The 18,646-nt window shown below is 33.5% G+C and overlaps 1 protein-coding gene across 9 annotated transcripts in view; it reads left to right on the forward strand.

Moving 5' to 3' along the window:
• DPP10 (dipeptidyl peptidase like 10) overlaps positions 1-18,646 on the forward strand; it is a 1,401,293-nt gene that overhangs the window by 1,314,906 nt on the left and 67,741 nt on the right. For all 9 annotated transcript variants that reach the window (XM_063595113.1, XM_063595114.1, XM_063595111.1 and 6 more), the window contains 2 exons: positions 6,022-6,145; positions 15,448-15,486. In XM_063595113.1, the coding sequence (XP_063451183.1) occupies positions 6,022-6,145; positions 15,448-15,486 (163 nt within the window). The remainder of the gene's footprint in view (positions 1-6,021; positions 6,146-15,447; positions 15,487-18,646) is intronic.

Here is an 18,646-nt window from a genome sequence, read left to right on the forward strand (position 1 = left end):
GATAAATCCCAGTGAGAGTAAATGATTTAGATTAGGGGCTCAGGACTCATTGATAAGAAAAGTAGAAAATGAAGTAAGGACTCTTTCATCAGGTTACAGAGCATTTCATCCACGTTGGATGGAAGACCTTAATAATAGGCCTGAATTGGCATATAATGTAATAAAGTTGACCAAATCAAATAGTAACAGTTATTTCTGAGCTTGATCTAGCAGCCATGAATGGTTACGTTACAAATGAAGCAATGATGGATACTATTGACATTTTATCTGGTCTTTAACTCTTATCTTTTTCTCTGGTGTGTTTAATGCTATGGAATAACGGAAAAGGGAAATAGACTAGGAGTGTTTGAGTCACATGTCTACCACCATTTCATTTGTCTCATTGGATAAATCACTTTACCTCTCTCAGGGCTGAATCCCCTTGTCTTTTTTTTTTTTTTTTTTTTTTTTTTTTTTTGAGATGGAGTCTCACTCTGTCACCCAGGCTGGAGTTCAATGGCACAACCTCGGCTCACTACAAGCTCCGCCTCCCAGGTTCACGCCATTCTCCTGCCTCAGCCTACTGAATAGCTGGGAGTACAGGCACCTGCCACCACACCCAGCTAATTTTTTGAATTTTTAGTAGAGATGGGGTTTCACTGTGTTAGCCAGGATGGTCTCAATCTCTTGACCACGTGATCCGCCCTCCTTGGCCTCCCAAAATGCCGGGATTACAGGCATGAGCCACTGTGGCCGGCCCTGCTTGTCTTGAAATAAAATTTCTAATTTTTTTCCTTTCAAAAAAAGTTTGCAATGGGAATCAAATTTACAATATCCATGTTTCTTTCTAAAAGGAGCTCTCGATTCCTGACCTTGATTTTTTTTACCTATTTGTATAAATATAAACATATATAAATTGAATTATTAATAACATACTTTCTTCATGTCCTATTAAGTTAATCAAATGTCCTCTCTTCTCTTTGATGTTTGTGTTGTGTTCATAGTATAGCCACCTGTACAGTTTGAAATACTGCCTAAACTCTCAATAGCAGAATATGTAAATAATTCATTTTATAATAATTTACATGTTTATGTGTTTTTTTTTTTAGTATGTTACTTAAGCATCTGGTATATTTTTATAATCTTTAGGTTATCTGTGAATTGACAGTCAATAAGTGAATCATATTATGTTTCTCAGTACAGTTATAAACTATCATTTTTTTCTTTTTTAGTACCTTTTTTCCACCACACCTAAACCACAAATATGATCATCTCTTAGTTTTCTTGTCTTAATAAAATCACCAAAATGACTACAATAATAATTGAATACATATATGATTATGTCTATATAAGGAGGAATAATAGTAAGATAAATATAGAAAGATTTTTTTCATGACTTCCGCTACCTTATAAACCAGAGTCTCTGACCTCCACACTGGAGAACAACATTTTTTTGTTGTTTGAATTGAAGATCTTAGGTCCTTTTTTTGGTCTGTCTGATTGTTTATTTGGATGATTGGTTTCCTTATTTATAATAACTAGTGTTTATCACTGTAATAGAAAAAGTTCCCCAAGCTAGTATCATTATCCCTTCAACCCAATACTTATACTCACCAAAGACTGTAAAATACATTTTAATTAATTTATATGATTTAGAAAGAAATTAAAAGGATAAGATAATCTACAGAAAGGCATAATTTCTTCTCCTAATTCTTACCCTCATACTCTCTTCAATTGTTTTATTTATTTATTTATGTCTGATTCAGCTGAAGTCATTTCATCAATTTAGACAATGAGTGCAACTTTTCTTCAATAGTAATTCAGTTCAGACTCATCGCATCACCATTCAGTTTATCTTTATCTGAATCACAGTCTGTATTGATTCTGAAAAGAATGTAGCATGGTAGGAACTAAGATAATGCCCCTTTTTGAATATCCCCAGAACTAGTGGGAGTTAGATGGGTTATCTCATCTTGGAAGGAAGAAACATTTTGTCAAATTGTTGTACTGTGCACTTAAGGTATTGCAATCACACAATACCTTTATTAGAAAATTTAAGTGTGAATTTTAAAATATATATTTACTTTCCAGGGAAATTTTATCTTATCATAATGAATCATGAAGATTTTCCACAGATTGGATAAGTCACATTAATTTGGAGAAGTGATACGTGGTCATTTGTGTAGACCTCTCTAGTCTGAAGAGTAAAAGTAATGACTTGTCCTTGGTTTCTTCTTACTCTATGTCTTTAGCATTATTTTACTTCTTAGAAACCTTTCTGTAGTCACTTATCTTTTGTGACCCATTGTTCTCAACCTGCATCACTGATTTAACATGATCATTTTGCCCCTGTGACTCTGGGCTTGACACTGTCATGCTTTCTCTCCCTATTTCTTTAAGTATATCTAGCCTACATCTCTTACTCTTCCAAGGAGTATCTGTGCCTTCCAAGAAAATCTAATTAATAAATTAACCCATGTTCATGGAAGTGTCCTGAATAACCCTTCCGACAAGTAATGCATAGTTATTAACAGAGGTCTTTGGAGAACACTAGCTCTAATTTGGTCATGAATACCATCACGATATACTTATGGGAAGACATCACAGATTATCTAGAAGAAAATGAGCTCAAAGTAACTACACTGCACAAATATTTTGGTGTAAACACAGAGCAATGATTGGACAGGAAGGCCATGAAAACACGGTGTAACTGCTAACATACCTGTCTGCAGGTGATGCTGGGGCCTCCATTCCACATAACCTTGTGGACAATTAGATCTTCTGTGCCAGACCACCCAGCTGATAGAAAGTCTCTGTTGACTTGAGTGCAATCCCTCTAACTAGCTTGTCTCTGTCTCTGTGGCTCAAGAGGACCAGATCCTCGAGGACTTCCTGGGTAATCCAGAGCCATGGAGACTAGGAACAAGCAGGAAACCCAGTTATAAGAAAGGGACACTTCTGCTGGCCACTGGTCGTGGAACACCAGATCTAATGTGTTCATGAGATGGAGTTCCAGGAGGACAGCTACATCTGCAGCAGGCAGGCCAAGGAGTGTGACATTTCCAGGTAAGGGTGCTTCCCTACTCCCTCATTCAGAGACAGCCTGAATACTTAAGAGTAAGCAAGATCAGTCAATATGAATCACAGGGAGATGTACACCTAGGCTCCTGGGGCAAGGAAAGAAAGGATATAGGAAGTGATTGAGTTAATAGATATATCTTTCCTCCCTGCCTATGTGTCAAGCTCTACTTGAGCTTCCATTTTGGCTATCTCCAACACCTTCATATAGAAATTTCAGTGGTTTGAAATGGCCGTTTGTTAGACTTTACCAATCAAAATTTGTGGAGAGCTTTCATTCTTCAGATTGTGTTTACCATGTGCAAGGTCATTCTTGGGTATAAGCAAGGTTTGTAATGAGGTATCTCACATCAGATTATGCTTTGCTTATGACCATAAGCCACATTATGTAAAAACAGATGCAATAATCACAATATTTAATCAAAGGGAAATATAAGTATATTGCTATAAATTAATGATTTTCAAGTTAACAGTTTACAACTAAGTTAGTGTTCCCTTAAAAATCAGTTATTCACCACATTTGTACTCGTTGGCTTTTCATTCTTTTCCAAAGATGAAGTTCTTTTTTTTAAGTCAAAATTTGGCATCTTAGCTAATAAATGTATTCTGTCATGCCTGTGAGGTGTTGCAAAGATGTTCTTGTAGCATTTCATTTGAGACCAACTTTGAAAAGGAAAGCTCTCAAGATGAATATTTAAATTCTGTTTTGTTGTTGGTGGTATTTATTTTTAAAATTATTCATGTTAGTTTGTTACCTCATATTGCACAAAATATAATATTATGGCAGGTAATTGAGACAAATTTCTGATTAGATTAGAAAAGCAACTATATATCAGTTCAATATAGAGTTTACCAAAAAATATGACCTTCTTGATTTTGCAGTCTTTGGTTAGTTGTTTACAATATTCAAATTAATTTTTTACTTCAAATTTCAACAACATTTATATCAATTATTCAGCATTTCAGCACTTATTTTCTGATTATTTATAGTACTTACTATCATTTTTCTATAAATTAAATTCTCTAGAAAAATCTATTAAAGGTTAATACTTCATTTTCTACTTTTTAATATTCACATTGCTAAATATAATGGTGTATGCAAAATAATCGGCTTAAACGAAACACAGTGAAAGTGAACAGGACACTGTTCTTTGCAGGACCACAAGGCCTATTGATATGGACAAAGATTATACCTAAGCCAACTGCATATTTGATTCAATGTTGCCTTATTAACTCTACTTTGGGCACTTTATGTTTTGATTTTACTGAGTTTAAAGGCAGTTTTCAAGCAGAGCTCAGCTAGTTGTGGCAGCTGCCAGATGTCTTGAAGAAATTGTTGAAAAAAATATGACAGCCTTCCTTGTATGTCAAGTTATGCTTGCCCTTCTACTGACATCTTCACTTTGATAGGCTAACAGGTTTTCTAGAGGAAACAGTAGCTACTCGGTAATGTTAGATATGTAACATTCATGTAGTTGTATATCTAACCCAGATACCTCTGAAGACAGGCAATTTGTATCAAGAGGTTATTTTTCTGTAGTTGATATTTTTCTAAGTCATATAAAACTAGGTTAATTAACTGTGGTTGTTTTTTTTTTTTTTTTTTTTTGAGACAGAGTCTTGCTCTGTTGCCCAGGCTGTAGGGCAGTGGCACGATCTCGGCTCACTGCAACCTCTGCCTCCCAGGTTCAAGTGATTCTCCAGCTTCAGCCTCCCGAGTAGCTGGGATTATAGGCATGTGCCACAACACCCGGCTAATTTTTTGTATTTTTAATAGAGACGGGGTTTTACCATGTTAGCCAGGATGGTCTCAATCTGCTGACGTCGTGATCCACACGCCTTGGCCTCCCAAAGTGCTGGGATTACAGGCATAAGTCACTGTGCCTGGCCAAAACTAGGTTAATTAGTTTTAATACAGTACATTGATGACACTTTCCGTGACACGTGGATGGCTGTTTCTTCTGAGATCAGATGAGATTGGGCATGTTCAGGATGGTATGGCTGTAGACTGGATGGCTATTTCTAAAGTAACTGATCTGTTCTGAAACTGGGCAAGTTTTTAGAGAAGTTTTTTTAAGTTTTTATCATAAATGGATGAGTATTGATGATTGCATTTTGTTGCGTGTGAGTTGGAAGCTTTGTGACATATTGTATACATGTCCAAACGTATGTGTTACAAAGGAAGATATATAAACTTTCCAATCACCAGTTACCATGAGGACATAATTGGCCCCATAAATTATATCTTTATTATACCAAGAATTTAATAGACTCCCATCTTCTTTAATTTGATTCATTTCTTGTTTAAAAATGTTTCAAATAAATAAGATAATTAACAATATGGAAAAAATTATGTATTAAAAATTGGGACTGGTCCTTGGTCTACAACTGGCAAAGACCAAAACAAACCATTCATACCTTGGTAGCCAAAGTCCCCATGTATGAAGTGAAATAACACAGAGGTTATGTAAAGGATATAATTATTAAGCCAGGAATAATCTTTGCCTTTTAACTGGAAGAGATTATTCTTGATGATTCATTGATTGTGATTTTAAAGAAAAAAATAACATACCTTTATAAATGTATACTTGTTTTGCAGTTAAAGGAGTACTAATCAATAGAAAATTTTCATAAATATCTAGCATGTCATTGTTTTGATTTTTCCAAGAAATACTTTTCTGGGAAATAATTCACTCTCAAATTTGTTCTCAAATTATCTGTATATTTGTATACTTATGTATACATCCATGTGAATACATACATACACATATATTTGTATTTATATATGTAAATATTGAAAAGAGCAGATATCTATTTATCTATCTATCTATACATAAATTAATATGTAGCAACATCTTTATAGTGGTTCAGTTATTCTTATATATAAAATGGCAAATATATACTGTTGGTACTATATCAATGCTCTGGCTCTAAACATACATTTTAATTTTGTTTCCAAACTAGAGAATACTATATCACTATGGTTAAATGGGTAAGCAATACCAAGACTGTGGTAAGATGGTTAAACCGACCTCAGAACATCTCCATCCTCACAGTCTGTGAGACCACTACAGGTGCTTGTAGTAAAGTGAGTATAATTTATTTTTCTTTTATGCCTAAAATGAAGTAGCTTATGCAGCTTTACAAAGGGGAATCAGGAAATGCTTTGTACAAAAAAAATTCAGTGTTTAACTTTTAAAACTAGTAGGAAAAGAATTATTCTATTAAGAATATATACTTTAATTTATAAAGCTTCCAAACTTTGAAGTGAACAATATTGATGATAAGCAGAAGAGAACAAACTGAGCTTTTGAAAACCAAATTAATTTTTATACAGCATGAAGTATAATCCAAGCCACGTTAGCTTCTTTCTCAGATATGGAATTTTTCTCCATATTTTGTCTTTGATTATCTTGAGAATATAAGAAGTTTCTTTCCTATCTTCTTTAAACATATTCCTTTTAATTTTTTCTGTAGTTCAGATAGATCTGATAAAATAACAGTGTTTCTGTACTGAAATTAAGTAAAACAAGTAAAAAATTGGTTCATGAACTACTCTGTTTTGAAATCAGGTTATATTTCAATTCTTAATACCAGTTTTTGTAAACTGTAGTAAATTCAATGTGTCATTTTTAAGATTCCTGGTAGAGAAAACACTGCAGTACGTTTAAACGGTTATGTGTATGGTATTTGGGTAAAGCATTTTTAGATTAACAACTGAATTTTCAAACTTCTGTTCTGGAAAAGATGGAGTACGTGTTACCTGACTAGCTTTTCTGTTATAAACAACTGTAAAATTGTACAAAGTATACAAAACATCTGTTTTCAGATATGGGACATTAGGAGGATCATGACCATAAATGCTGAAATCAAGTAAACGCACAAAATCAACCTTGCTATGACTTTCTATTCACAACACTTTTGAGACCAAATGGCAAGGAGATGGAGCCCAAGCAAAGCAAAGAGATCTTTGTGATCTAAGCAGACAGGGAGAACCAGCGTTTGAGGCTTTTTTGGTGACTAGCATTTATAGGACAGGGACCAGAGAAGTTGGAGCTTTATAGAAAAGGACTCCAGCAATCTATGGAGAAGACCCCTTAAGTATTAGGCTCAATGCTTAGCTGTGCATACCTATATGCTTCCACACTGTCTTAAAGAAAACAACTACTAAAAATTTTTGAAGCAAATGAAGAATCTGCAAGTTGCAAAGTACTTAGAGACATTAGAGTTCTGAACAACAATAGTGAAGAGATCTCCCTGAAAACCCTGGGTATTCAACTGAGAACCCAGAAAGAAAGCACATTAGAAGTAGGGCTAGTCTAGACACCTTCTAATCACCTTTCAATTACACTGTAAGGTATCAAGTTCATCTGTCTGTAAATTAACTGTCTGCTAGGACAAAGTGTACATTTTTAAAGGGGAAATTACAATTGATAAAGACTATCAACAATGTAGCATTTATAATGTCAATCATATGATCAATACTATATATGTAGAAAAGTGGAAAATATAACCTACTCACCTTCCTCAAAAATATCCAGTAAAAGCTGACCTACAAAGGATAGTAATATTGGAATTAGCAGACACATGTTTTACAAGTTATTAGAAATGATAAATGTTGGAAGTGATGGATATCTTAAATACGCTGATTTGATTATTGCACCTTGTATACACGTATCAAAATATCACATGTACTCCAAAATATGTATGATTATTATGTATCAATAAAAAATTAAAAATCAAGGTATAAGTTAAGTACAGTGAAGTGAAGAAATCTCACATGTGCAGTTAAATGAGTTTTGGCAAATGCATATATCCCGTAATTCACACCTCATCATGATGTAAAACATCCCTATTATCCCAGAAAGTTTCTCTGTCCTCTTTTTCAATCAGTCTCAGTTCCCAGAGGCAACTACTATTCTGAGGTCTATTATAAATTAGTTTTGCATGTTTTTAAACTGCATATAAATTCATTTATACAATAACAAAGTTATTAGAAATAAATCTAACAACTTAAAAAAGAGAATAGCTCCAATAAATAAACAGGTGAGAAATTTTAGTGGAGAAATAAACTTTAAAATGAAACTAAAATTTCAGGAACTGAAAAATACAATGTTTGAAATGAAAACATTGAATAGACAATTCAGAAATAAATACGTGTGTTTATAGTGAACTGATTTTCAACAAATGCATCAGAACATATATTAGGGAAAGGACAGCCTCTTTAGTAAATATTGCTGGAAAACTGGATGTCAGTGTGCAGAAAAATGAAACTAGATTTGTATCTCTCACCATATACAAAATTCAACTCAAAATGAATTAAAAACTGAACCATAATTTCCAAAGCTATAAAACTACTAGAAGAAAACAGAGAAAATGCTTAAGGACATTGGTCTAGGCAGAGATTTTATGGCTAAGACTTCAAAAGCACAGACAACAAAAAGAAATGTAAATTGGTACTGCTATTATGGAAAACCGTATGGAGGTTTCTCAAAAAACTAAAACTATAATTAACATATGTTACTAGCAATTCTACTACTGGGCATTTATCTGAAACAAAGGAAATTAGTATATGAAATACACACCTGCATCTGATGTTTACTGCAGCTGTGCTCCTAATAGTAGGGATGTAGAATCAACCTAAATGTTCATCAATAAATGAATGGATTTTTAAAAAAGCATACATATATACTTTTTAAAAAGTATATATGTATGCTTTTTTAAAAAGTGTGTGTGTGTGTATATATATATATACATAAAACATTCCATTGTACATATACAATGGAATACTATTCAGCCATAAAAAAGAATGAAATTCTGTCATTCATGGCAACATGGATAAGTCTGGAGGACATTATGTTAACTGAGATAAGCGAGTCAACACAAAGATAAATATCACATGCTCTTACGTCTATCTGGGAGCTAAAAGAAATTGCACTTATAGAAGTAGAGAGTAGCATTGTGCTTATAAGAGTCTGAAAAGCTTGGGAGGAAAGGTTAGAGAGAAATTAGTTAACAGATACATTACAGCTAGATAAGAGGATGAAGTTCTAGTGTTCTGAAGCACTGAAGGTTGAATGTGGTTAATAATGATTTAGTGTATATTTTCAAATAGCTAGAAAAGAGAATGTTGAATGTTTAAAGCACATAAAAAATGATAAATGTTTGAGGTAGTGGATATATTAATTATCCTGACTTTGTCATTACACATTTTTTACATGTATCAAAATAGTACTCTGTATTTATAAATATATACAATAATTACATGTCAACTAAAAATAAAAGGAAAATACATCACCAAAGTGAATGTATGAAGAGGAAGAATATTTGAATAATTTTACATCAATTAAAGATAAAAATAAAGAATGAATTAAAGATAAATTTATTTAGTAAATTACATAAATTTAATTCATAATTAGAAACCTTGCCACAAGGAAAACTCTAGAAGTGGGTGGATTGCATGATGGATTCTATCAATTATTAAGGAATAAATCCTGTAATTCCTTGTCTTGGTTTGTTTTGTGCTGCCATAACAACCTACCACAGGCTGGGTAGTTTATAATGAACAGAAATTTATTGACTCACAGTTTTGGAGGCTGGGAAATTCAAGATCGAGAGGTTGGCATCTGGTGAGGGACTTCTTGCTGCATCATCCCATGACAGAAGTGCAAAGAGAGGGTGAGAGAGAGAGAAACAAAAGGAGGCTGAACTCGTCCTTTTATAAGGAGCCCACTCCTGTGATAACAAACCTACTCCCATAATAAAGACATTAATCCATTAATGATGGCAGAACCCTCATGGCCTAAATACTCTGTAAGATTTTACCTCTTAATACTGTTGCAATCACACAATCACAATTAAATTTTAACATGATTCCGGAGTGGGGAGCAAATATTCAAACACTGTATCATTCTTTCTAAGGAGTATATGATAACATCCCTGTACTCCTTAGAAAGTGAAGAAGAAAGAGAACATTTCAACTAATATTATAAGAGTAGAATAATACTGATACCACAACTAGACAAGAAAAATACAAGAGACAACATTTTAGACTGATCTCTCTCATTAACACATGTAATAGTCTGTTTTCATGCTGCTGATAAAGACATACCGAGACTGGGCAATTTCCAAAAAAATAATAATAATAATAAGGTTTATTAGACTTACAGTTCTGCATGTCTGGGGAGGCCTCACAATCATGGCAGAAGGCAGAGAGGAAGAAGTCACATCTTATGTGGGTGGCAGGAGGCAAAGAGCTTGTGCAGGGAAACTCCCACTGTAAATCCATCAAATCTCATGAGACTCATTCACTATCATGAGAACAGCAAGGGAAAGATTCGCCCCCGTAATTCAATCACCTTCCACCGGGCTTCTCCCACAACCATGGGAATTGTGAGAGTTACAATTCAAGATGTGATTTGGGTGGGACACAGCCAAATCATATCAGCACAAATATGAGAAAGTCCTTAAACATATCAATACTCAAGTCCAGCAATATAAATAGAGGATAGTGCATTTAGATCAAATGAGGTTAATCCCAGGAACTTAAGATTGGTTTAATATTGAAAACCAATCAATATAATTTATTATATTAAGAAAAAAAGAAGAATTAAATATCTTGGTAGATGAAGAAAAAGCAATTGACAATATTCAAAACCAATTCACGATAACTTTCAATATAAATGAATAACAAGAAACATCCCCAATCTATTAAAAGATACTCGTAAAGTACCCCCTTACTGAATGTGCAGACACTCACCTTATTCATGTTGATTAGCAGTGAGATAAGGGTATCCGTTCTCAGTACTATCATGCAAACTTTGCCAGAGGCCCCACTCAGAGTAACTTAGCAAGGAATCAGTACAGTGTTAGGAAAGGAAGAAGTAAATCTGTATTTATAGATAACATAACGGTATACATTAACAAAAAACCCTAGAATACAAAATCACAATTTGTAAGGATGCAAATGGGGTAAAATATAAACAAGTGGCAAGGAAGTCCAGAGGGCATTCAGGTTTCTCAAACCAGTCTTCTAACTTTTGTCTATAAGTTTGTACTCGTTTCAAAATAAAGAATGAAGAAACAACAAAACATAATTTCTATATGTTAGTGATATTAAGAAAAAAATCAGTTAAAATACCACTAAAACCCTTAAAACTTTAAATACACAATTATAAACTTAACAAATATTGTGAAATACCCCAATACTGAATACTACAACATTGCTAAAAGGCATTTGAAAGACCTAAATAAATGGAAGCTATTCCATGTTTTTAAATAGAAAAAATTAATATTGTTAAGATATTAATTCTACCCAAATTTAACCATAATTTTAATATAATACCAATTAAAGTCCCTTCTGATTTTTTTTTGTAGAAACAGACAGGCTGCTTTTAAAATTAATATGGAGACAAAAAATACCTGAACAAGTCAAAGTAATCCTGTAAAAGAATAAAATTGAAGGAGTTAGCCCTACCTGATTTCAAGAATAAATAAAAAGCTACGAAAACCTGGAGATGCTAGTGGAGGCATAAGGACCACAAATAGGTCCACTAAATTGAATGGTTTGCAGAGAACAGACCCACATTTATGTGATTGATTGATTTTCTACACAGGTGCTAAAGCAGTTCAATGCAGAAAAATGGTGCTGAAAAAATTGGCATGCCTATTGGATAAGGAAAATTGATGTTTGACAACTCATATCATATTCTAAAATCAATTTGGGATAAATCATAGCCCTAAATTTAAGAGCTAATACTGTCAGTGTTCTAGGGGAAAATATGAAATAAAACCCTACTATACTGAATAAGCCAAAAAATCATTAATTATGAAACAATAAATTGGACATCAATAAAATTAGAAACTTCTCATCAAAGACACCATTAGGGAAATGGATATGCAAACTACAGTCTGGAAGAAAATATTTTGCCAAATGTGTATCAGACAAAAACACATATAAAGAAATTCTATAACTCAATAATAAAAATACAACCTCATAAAAACATCAAAACATGTGAACAGTTACTTATAAGGAAAAGAATGAACATATGAAAAAGTACTCAACATTTGGCCAGGTATGGTGGCTCATCCTTGTAATTTTAGTAATTTGGGAGGCTGACGTGAGAGGATCTTTTGAGGCCAAGAGTTCAAGACCAGCCTGGACAACAAAATGAGATCCCATTTCTATATAAAACAATAAAAAATAAAAGCACTCAACTTCATTAGACATTAGCAAAATATAGATTAAAATTATAATGGTATATTATACATAATTAGAATGACTACACTAAAATAACAAAAAACTGACAACATTAACTGTTAAAGAGGATGTGAAAAACAAAAATTCTCGTTCTTTGCAAGTGGGAATGTAAAATGATATGATTACATTAAAATAATATTTTAGTTCCAAATGAAGTTAAACATATATGTAAACACAATTTTTTTGTTTATATATAAATAAGAAGATATATATATACACACACATATATATACACATATATATATACACATATACATACATATATAAAAACATACATTATAGGCTGGGCACGGTGGCTTATGCCTGTAATCCCAACACTTTGGGAGGCAGAGGCGGGCAGATCACCTGAGGTCAGGAGTTCAAGACCAGCCTGACTAACATGGAGAAACCCCGTCCCTACTAAAAATACAAAATTAACCGGGCATGTTGGCACATGCCTGTAATCCCAGCTACTCCAGAGGCTGAGGCAGAGAATTGCTTGAACCTGGGAAGTGGAGGTTGCTGTGAGCCAAGATCATTCCATTTCACTCCAGTCTGGGCAACAAGAGTGAAACTCCGTCACAAAAAAAAAAAAAAATACAAAAAACAAACAAAAAAAACCCCATACATTATAATTCCATTACAAAGTATTTGCACAAGAAATGAAAACATGTGTTCACCAAAGGATTTGTAAGAAATAGTCTGTAGAGAAGCTTTATTTACAATAGCTAAAAAGTAGAGACTATTTAATTGTCCACTAACAGGAAATAGACTTTAAAGTAAGACTTATCTACACAACGGAATTCTACTTGGCCATAGAAACAAAATACTGATACGCTCAACAATATGAGCGAATCTCAAAAACATGTGGTGTGGAAGAAACCTCACACTACAGAGTACATAATAGGTATGTAATGCATGATTTCAATTATCTGAATTTCTAACACAGGCATATGCTGTCTATGGGGAAAAGGATCAGAAGTGATTGCCTTTTGAGAACCTCTGGGGAGGAGCATGAGATAATGTTTTGGGGAAAAATAAAGTTCCTATAACTTGATGGGATAAACTTGTCAAACTCGTCACATTATACACTTAAAATCTGTGCATTTCACTATATGTGAAAAATTTAAAACATATTATTTAAATGGTCTGTGAAGGAGAGCCCTCAAGAGGCAGACATTTCTCTTTGAGTAGAATGATGAGCATAGTCATGGAAATGAGATAGTTAAATCAACCACTTGATGCTCTTCTCATTAAGCTTGTATTATTAGAAAATTCATCTCTTTCTTTTGGCTAGATTATAGATTGACTAGAATTTCTCCACGTATTTGTTAAAGTGTTCTGGATGGTTTTTATTCGGCTGATTAGTAAGTCATTTAAAAATTGGCCTACAGGCCGGCTGTGGTGGCTCATGCTTGTAATCCCAGCACTTTGGGAGGCCAGTGTGGGCAGATCACCTGAGGCCAGGAGTTTGAGACCAGCCTGGCCAACATGGTGAAACCCTGTCTCTACTAAAACTACAAAAATTAGCCGGGCATGGTGGCACACGCCTGTAATACCAGCTACTCAGGAGGCTGAGGCAGGAGAATTGCTTGAACTTGGGAGGCAGAGGTTTCAGCGAGCCGAGATCGGGCCACTGCACTCCAGCCTGGGCAACAAAGCAAGACTTTGTCTTAAAAAAAAAAAAAAAAAAAAAAGGCACAGGCCAGGCATAGGTAGCTCACACCTGTTTTTCCAACACTTTGGGAGGCCAAGTGGGGAGAATGGCTTGAGGCTAAGAGTTCAAGACCTACCTGGGCAACATAATGAGACACCATCTTATTTTTACATAAAAAATTAAAGTAAAAATTTAAAAATTAGCCTACATATATTGTAGTTAGAGAAAGCCCTTCTAGACAAAGATACTGTAAATATTTCATTGCATACAGATAACTGCAAAGATAAATTAAAATGCTATAATAGAAAATAGATCCAGTAATCCTATCATACTATTGATCTGACACCTTACTGATATTGTAATGTATTTTATTCTACGTATGGAGATAAAAAGACTTTGCATTCTGTTAATTGAAATAATGAGACAAACAATAACAAATGAAGTTTTGAGCTCTCATGGGTTCTACCAAAACTTGGTGGTACTAACAAGCAGTGGCATTGGTATCTATTTTATTTCTGTGCTTTACAGATATCAAGAATGGTTAATGCTAGGGTGTAAATGGAGAATAAAGAAATGATTCAGTTAGATTTTTTTTGATATCTTCACGTAATGAAGATCTATTGAAAAAAAAAGTGCCCTGAAAAGAGAAAGTGACCAATTATAATGTAATCATAATATGGATTTAGAAAAAGAAATTAGTATTTAAAAACATATAATTTATTATTAACAATTTGAGATGGGTACCTCTGCATATAGGAAAGCCCCTAATGTGTTGTTACTTATCTTTCTTAATTTGAATACTTTTATTATAGAATCATTTCTTTCAGAAAACTGCAAGATATTTCATGTCATTACATGTAAACGGTATTATTAAAGCTTGTTTTTTCTACACATATCTAACGAGGTTAAATTAGTCTAATTTTGCTTTTTGCAATATGATTTTGGCTCTGATCTACTGCAAGACTGTTTTGAAGGGACACATAATTTTGTCATTTCAAATGTTTGATATTTTTTCTCAAAGACTGAGTTACTACTGATAAGTAAAAAAGAAGGCCATGATTATGAGTGAATTGAATATTGAAAGAATGTCCACTTTTTAATTTTATTCCTGGCTGTTTGCCCAGTTGCTTTGAAGGACTTAATAATTTTGTCTCCCAATGATGCCTAGAGGTGAAAAGAGACAGTGTCTGGTGGTTCAAAACAGTTGAATGAGGTAATCAAACAGAGCTGGAAAATGATCTTCTCTCCCTGGTGAGGTACTGCTGGGAATTCTGAAAGAGTTCACCAAAGAAAAGACTTTATAATTAAATTATCGTTTAGTCCCTATTCTCTACTTACTCATTCAGATTAAATCAATAATGACAATGAAATCTCTCATGGTATTTCACCAGTTGAAGAGAGGGGAAAAAAACTGATAACTGTGTTTTAAAAAAGTTAAATTTATATGCTCATTTTGGTCTTTAGATGCTTCATGGAGTTAATTGTTTTGTTTCAGAAATATGAGATGACATCAGATACGTGGCTCTCTAAGCAGGTACAGTATAGGTGGTCTGTCACATCTTGGCCATTGTGACCATCCTGTTCACCCATTTCTTATGTGATAACTTTCTGTAAAAAGTATGAGTTTAAGGCTTTGCTTGGTTTGACAGAGTGATCCTTTTTCATTAAAAGGATCACTTATGACTTGGGCTTTCTATGGTATCATTTGTGAAAAGGTTACTTCCATTTTTTTAGGAGACATAAATTGCAGAATAGCTGCCAGGATCACTTTTTAAAATATTCTGTGTAAGTACACTCTTGTGTAGATGAAGGAGAAAAACTCAGGACCTAACCAAACTAGAAATCATTAGTATTGTTCAAATTGTCTGAAAAATTGACCTGACCTTTACATAAATTGATCATGGAGATATTCAAATAAATACTTCTCTTCTTAGTTGTATTCTAGCTCACAATTCTAGTTTGTGACATAAATGAGGCTGGAATCAAGATGAACATGACGGACTAAAAACCTAATCACTGTTACATGGTCTCATCCTGGACAATTCAGAAGGAAACACAAATAGCTTATTTAAATATAGCTGAATTCATTTTACTCTTAACTACATTAGTGAGTTTTGCAAAGGGAAATAATATGTGTGGTATGGTTTGGTTTGGTTTTCTTTTCGTTCTTTAAAGCCCTCTTTTATTTTATATTATGTCTATGGCGTTAATGACCACCCATATTTTGAGACCTTCACATTTATCCAGACACTTCAGTGAGTTCTGAAATATCCAAATTTATGCTTGCCATCTCCTCCTAAATCTGTAAAAGTAGCTTCATACTCCCCAGGTCTAAGCTGAACTCATTCCTTTTCTAGTCAGTCTTCTTAATTTTTATCTTAGGACTCAATGACATAATTATCCATTCAGATGTTAAAACTATTTACCTAATAGTCATCCTTGAATCTTTTCTCATTTTTATCTATCTATATATAATTAATATGTACAGATTTTACTTTGAAACATCTCTCAAGTCAATTTACTTTTCTCTAATTCACAAACACTGTCCATGTTCAAACTACAGATCCAGCAAGTCTCAACCCCTCAGGCACCTGCCATTTTGTTCACACTGCAGGCTAACTGAGTGACCTTTTTAAAATATGCATTTAATTGTTGCTACTAACATTCCCCTCATACTTGCACTTCCACAACTCAAAGAACTTTTCTCTCCTTTCTGTCCTTCAGATAAAGACCAACATCCTTAAAAGGTCCACAAGGGATTAAATTGAAAGCTTTTTCACCTCTGAGTCATAGAATCATTTTATCTGTTTTCTCCAGTCTAGCTACATGGACCCTCATATGCACAGGGACTTCATAAGTGCCCTTCCTTCTGAACAAAATTCCCTCCAACTTCCTCATATGAAGCCTATTTATTTTTCAAACCTTGGCTTAAATCACCTATGTAAGAAGTCACTTCCTCTAACTAGCCTAACCAAATCACATCTCCCAATAAAAGTTTTATTAAAGTCAAGTGTAATCTTTGTGTAACACACAATTATTGCTATGATTTTTTTTTTTTTTTTGCTAAGATACAAGGACATGAGGATGTTTTTTACTTCTAATTGTAAACCAAACGCCTAGTATAGAATTCAATATGTAAGAATTCAATATGTAAGAAGAGCTTAATAGATACTTACTGAGTGATTAAGAAGAAAAGTAAAAAGGATTATAAATAATTGTTTGTCTGAAGGGTAGGTAGATGGATAGACACAGATAAATGTTTGTATATATATTATGAGTATATGTGTCTTTGCACATGGTTATTTATTAATATAAATACTTTTATCTTGGTCAATATACAAAATAAAATAGAAAAAAACCCCTGATTTTACAGCTAATAATAGACTCACAAATTTCGGTTAGATACAGAAAATAAGAACAATGGACAATATAGAACACATAATACTTACGCATTCTGAATTTCCCTCCATTATTAAACATCTTTTGCTATTACTTTGATTGCCAGTGACATTCATAATAGTTTAACATATGTTAACATAATGCATGTTCTTTTGAGATTATGCTATCTAATTTTTAAATCCCAAATTTATGAATGTTTAATAGAAACTTTTTTTAAAAACAAAGCATCCAGTTATTAATTATTCAGTTAGTAAATGCCATTGGTCGTTTATCACAGTTGATTTTTTTCTTCAGATGCTCTAAGGGAATTTTATGAAATACTTAGAGTTATATGAAATTTAATGTATGAGCATGGTAGCAGTAATAAGAAGCAGCAAATTTCTAAGATAATTATAAATTTAATAGAATCATCATATACTGTCTTTTTGCATAGCAGAAAAGGCAAAGAGAAGTAGGCATGTTTAGCCTAGCTTTCAAAGGACTTGCAATTGAGATGACCAGTGTGTAATATATTTGGTCAAGGGAATAGAGTCCAATATCCCCAGTTTACCATCTTGTGTGTCAAAAACACAGACTTGTATAATGTCATGAAACTGAGCAGTGAGATTGGCACCATCTGTGTGGAGCTGAATGTTTATCACCAGACATTGTCAAGTGTTGGGGGCAGATTTTTTAGTCCAGCAAGGCGTATGAGATTGTAGCCCCCATCTGTTCCTTTTCTGAACTAGTTCTAAGGTACTAGAACTCGGGAGGAGGCAATGTAAATGGAAGAATGCTTATATATCTGTATATGAGAAAAAAGCTATTCATCTTTTGAGAGAAGTACAAAGGGAGAACGGTAAGGGAGGAGTTGCTATGTGGGGGTAAATCTGGTGGATACAGTGATATATAAAACTAATATTTTTGTTCATGGTATCCATATATTCATCTATTCACCGATTATGAGTTGGGACCTACTGTGTCTTAGGCAATAGAGCTAAACAGATAAAATTTAAAATTTAGTTCAATTATTAATTGCCTAGAGAAGGAAGCCAACAAATTAATAGATCAATATAATAGAGTGCATTGGAAGCCATGATAAAGATGAATACAAGATAGTTTTTAGAATATCTGAGGAGAGATTTCCTAACTAGGGAAATCTTGGAAATTCTTTTCTTTCATGAGAGTAAGTAAAAAATGAGTAAGATTTAGCAGAAAAAGGAAGACGAAAAAGTTGTTCCAGACAAAAGAAACTCCAAGAGAGAAATATCCCACAGGAGCAGGTGATGGAACAAATAGAATTATTGACTTTATTA

Source organism: Pan paniscus, chromosome 13 (genome assembly GCF_029289425.2).
Source record: "Pan paniscus chromosome 13, NHGRI_mPanPan1-v2.0_pri, whole genome shotgun sequence".
Classification (NCBI taxonomy): Eukaryota; Metazoa; Chordata; class Mammalia; order Primates; family Hominidae; genus Pan; species Pan paniscus.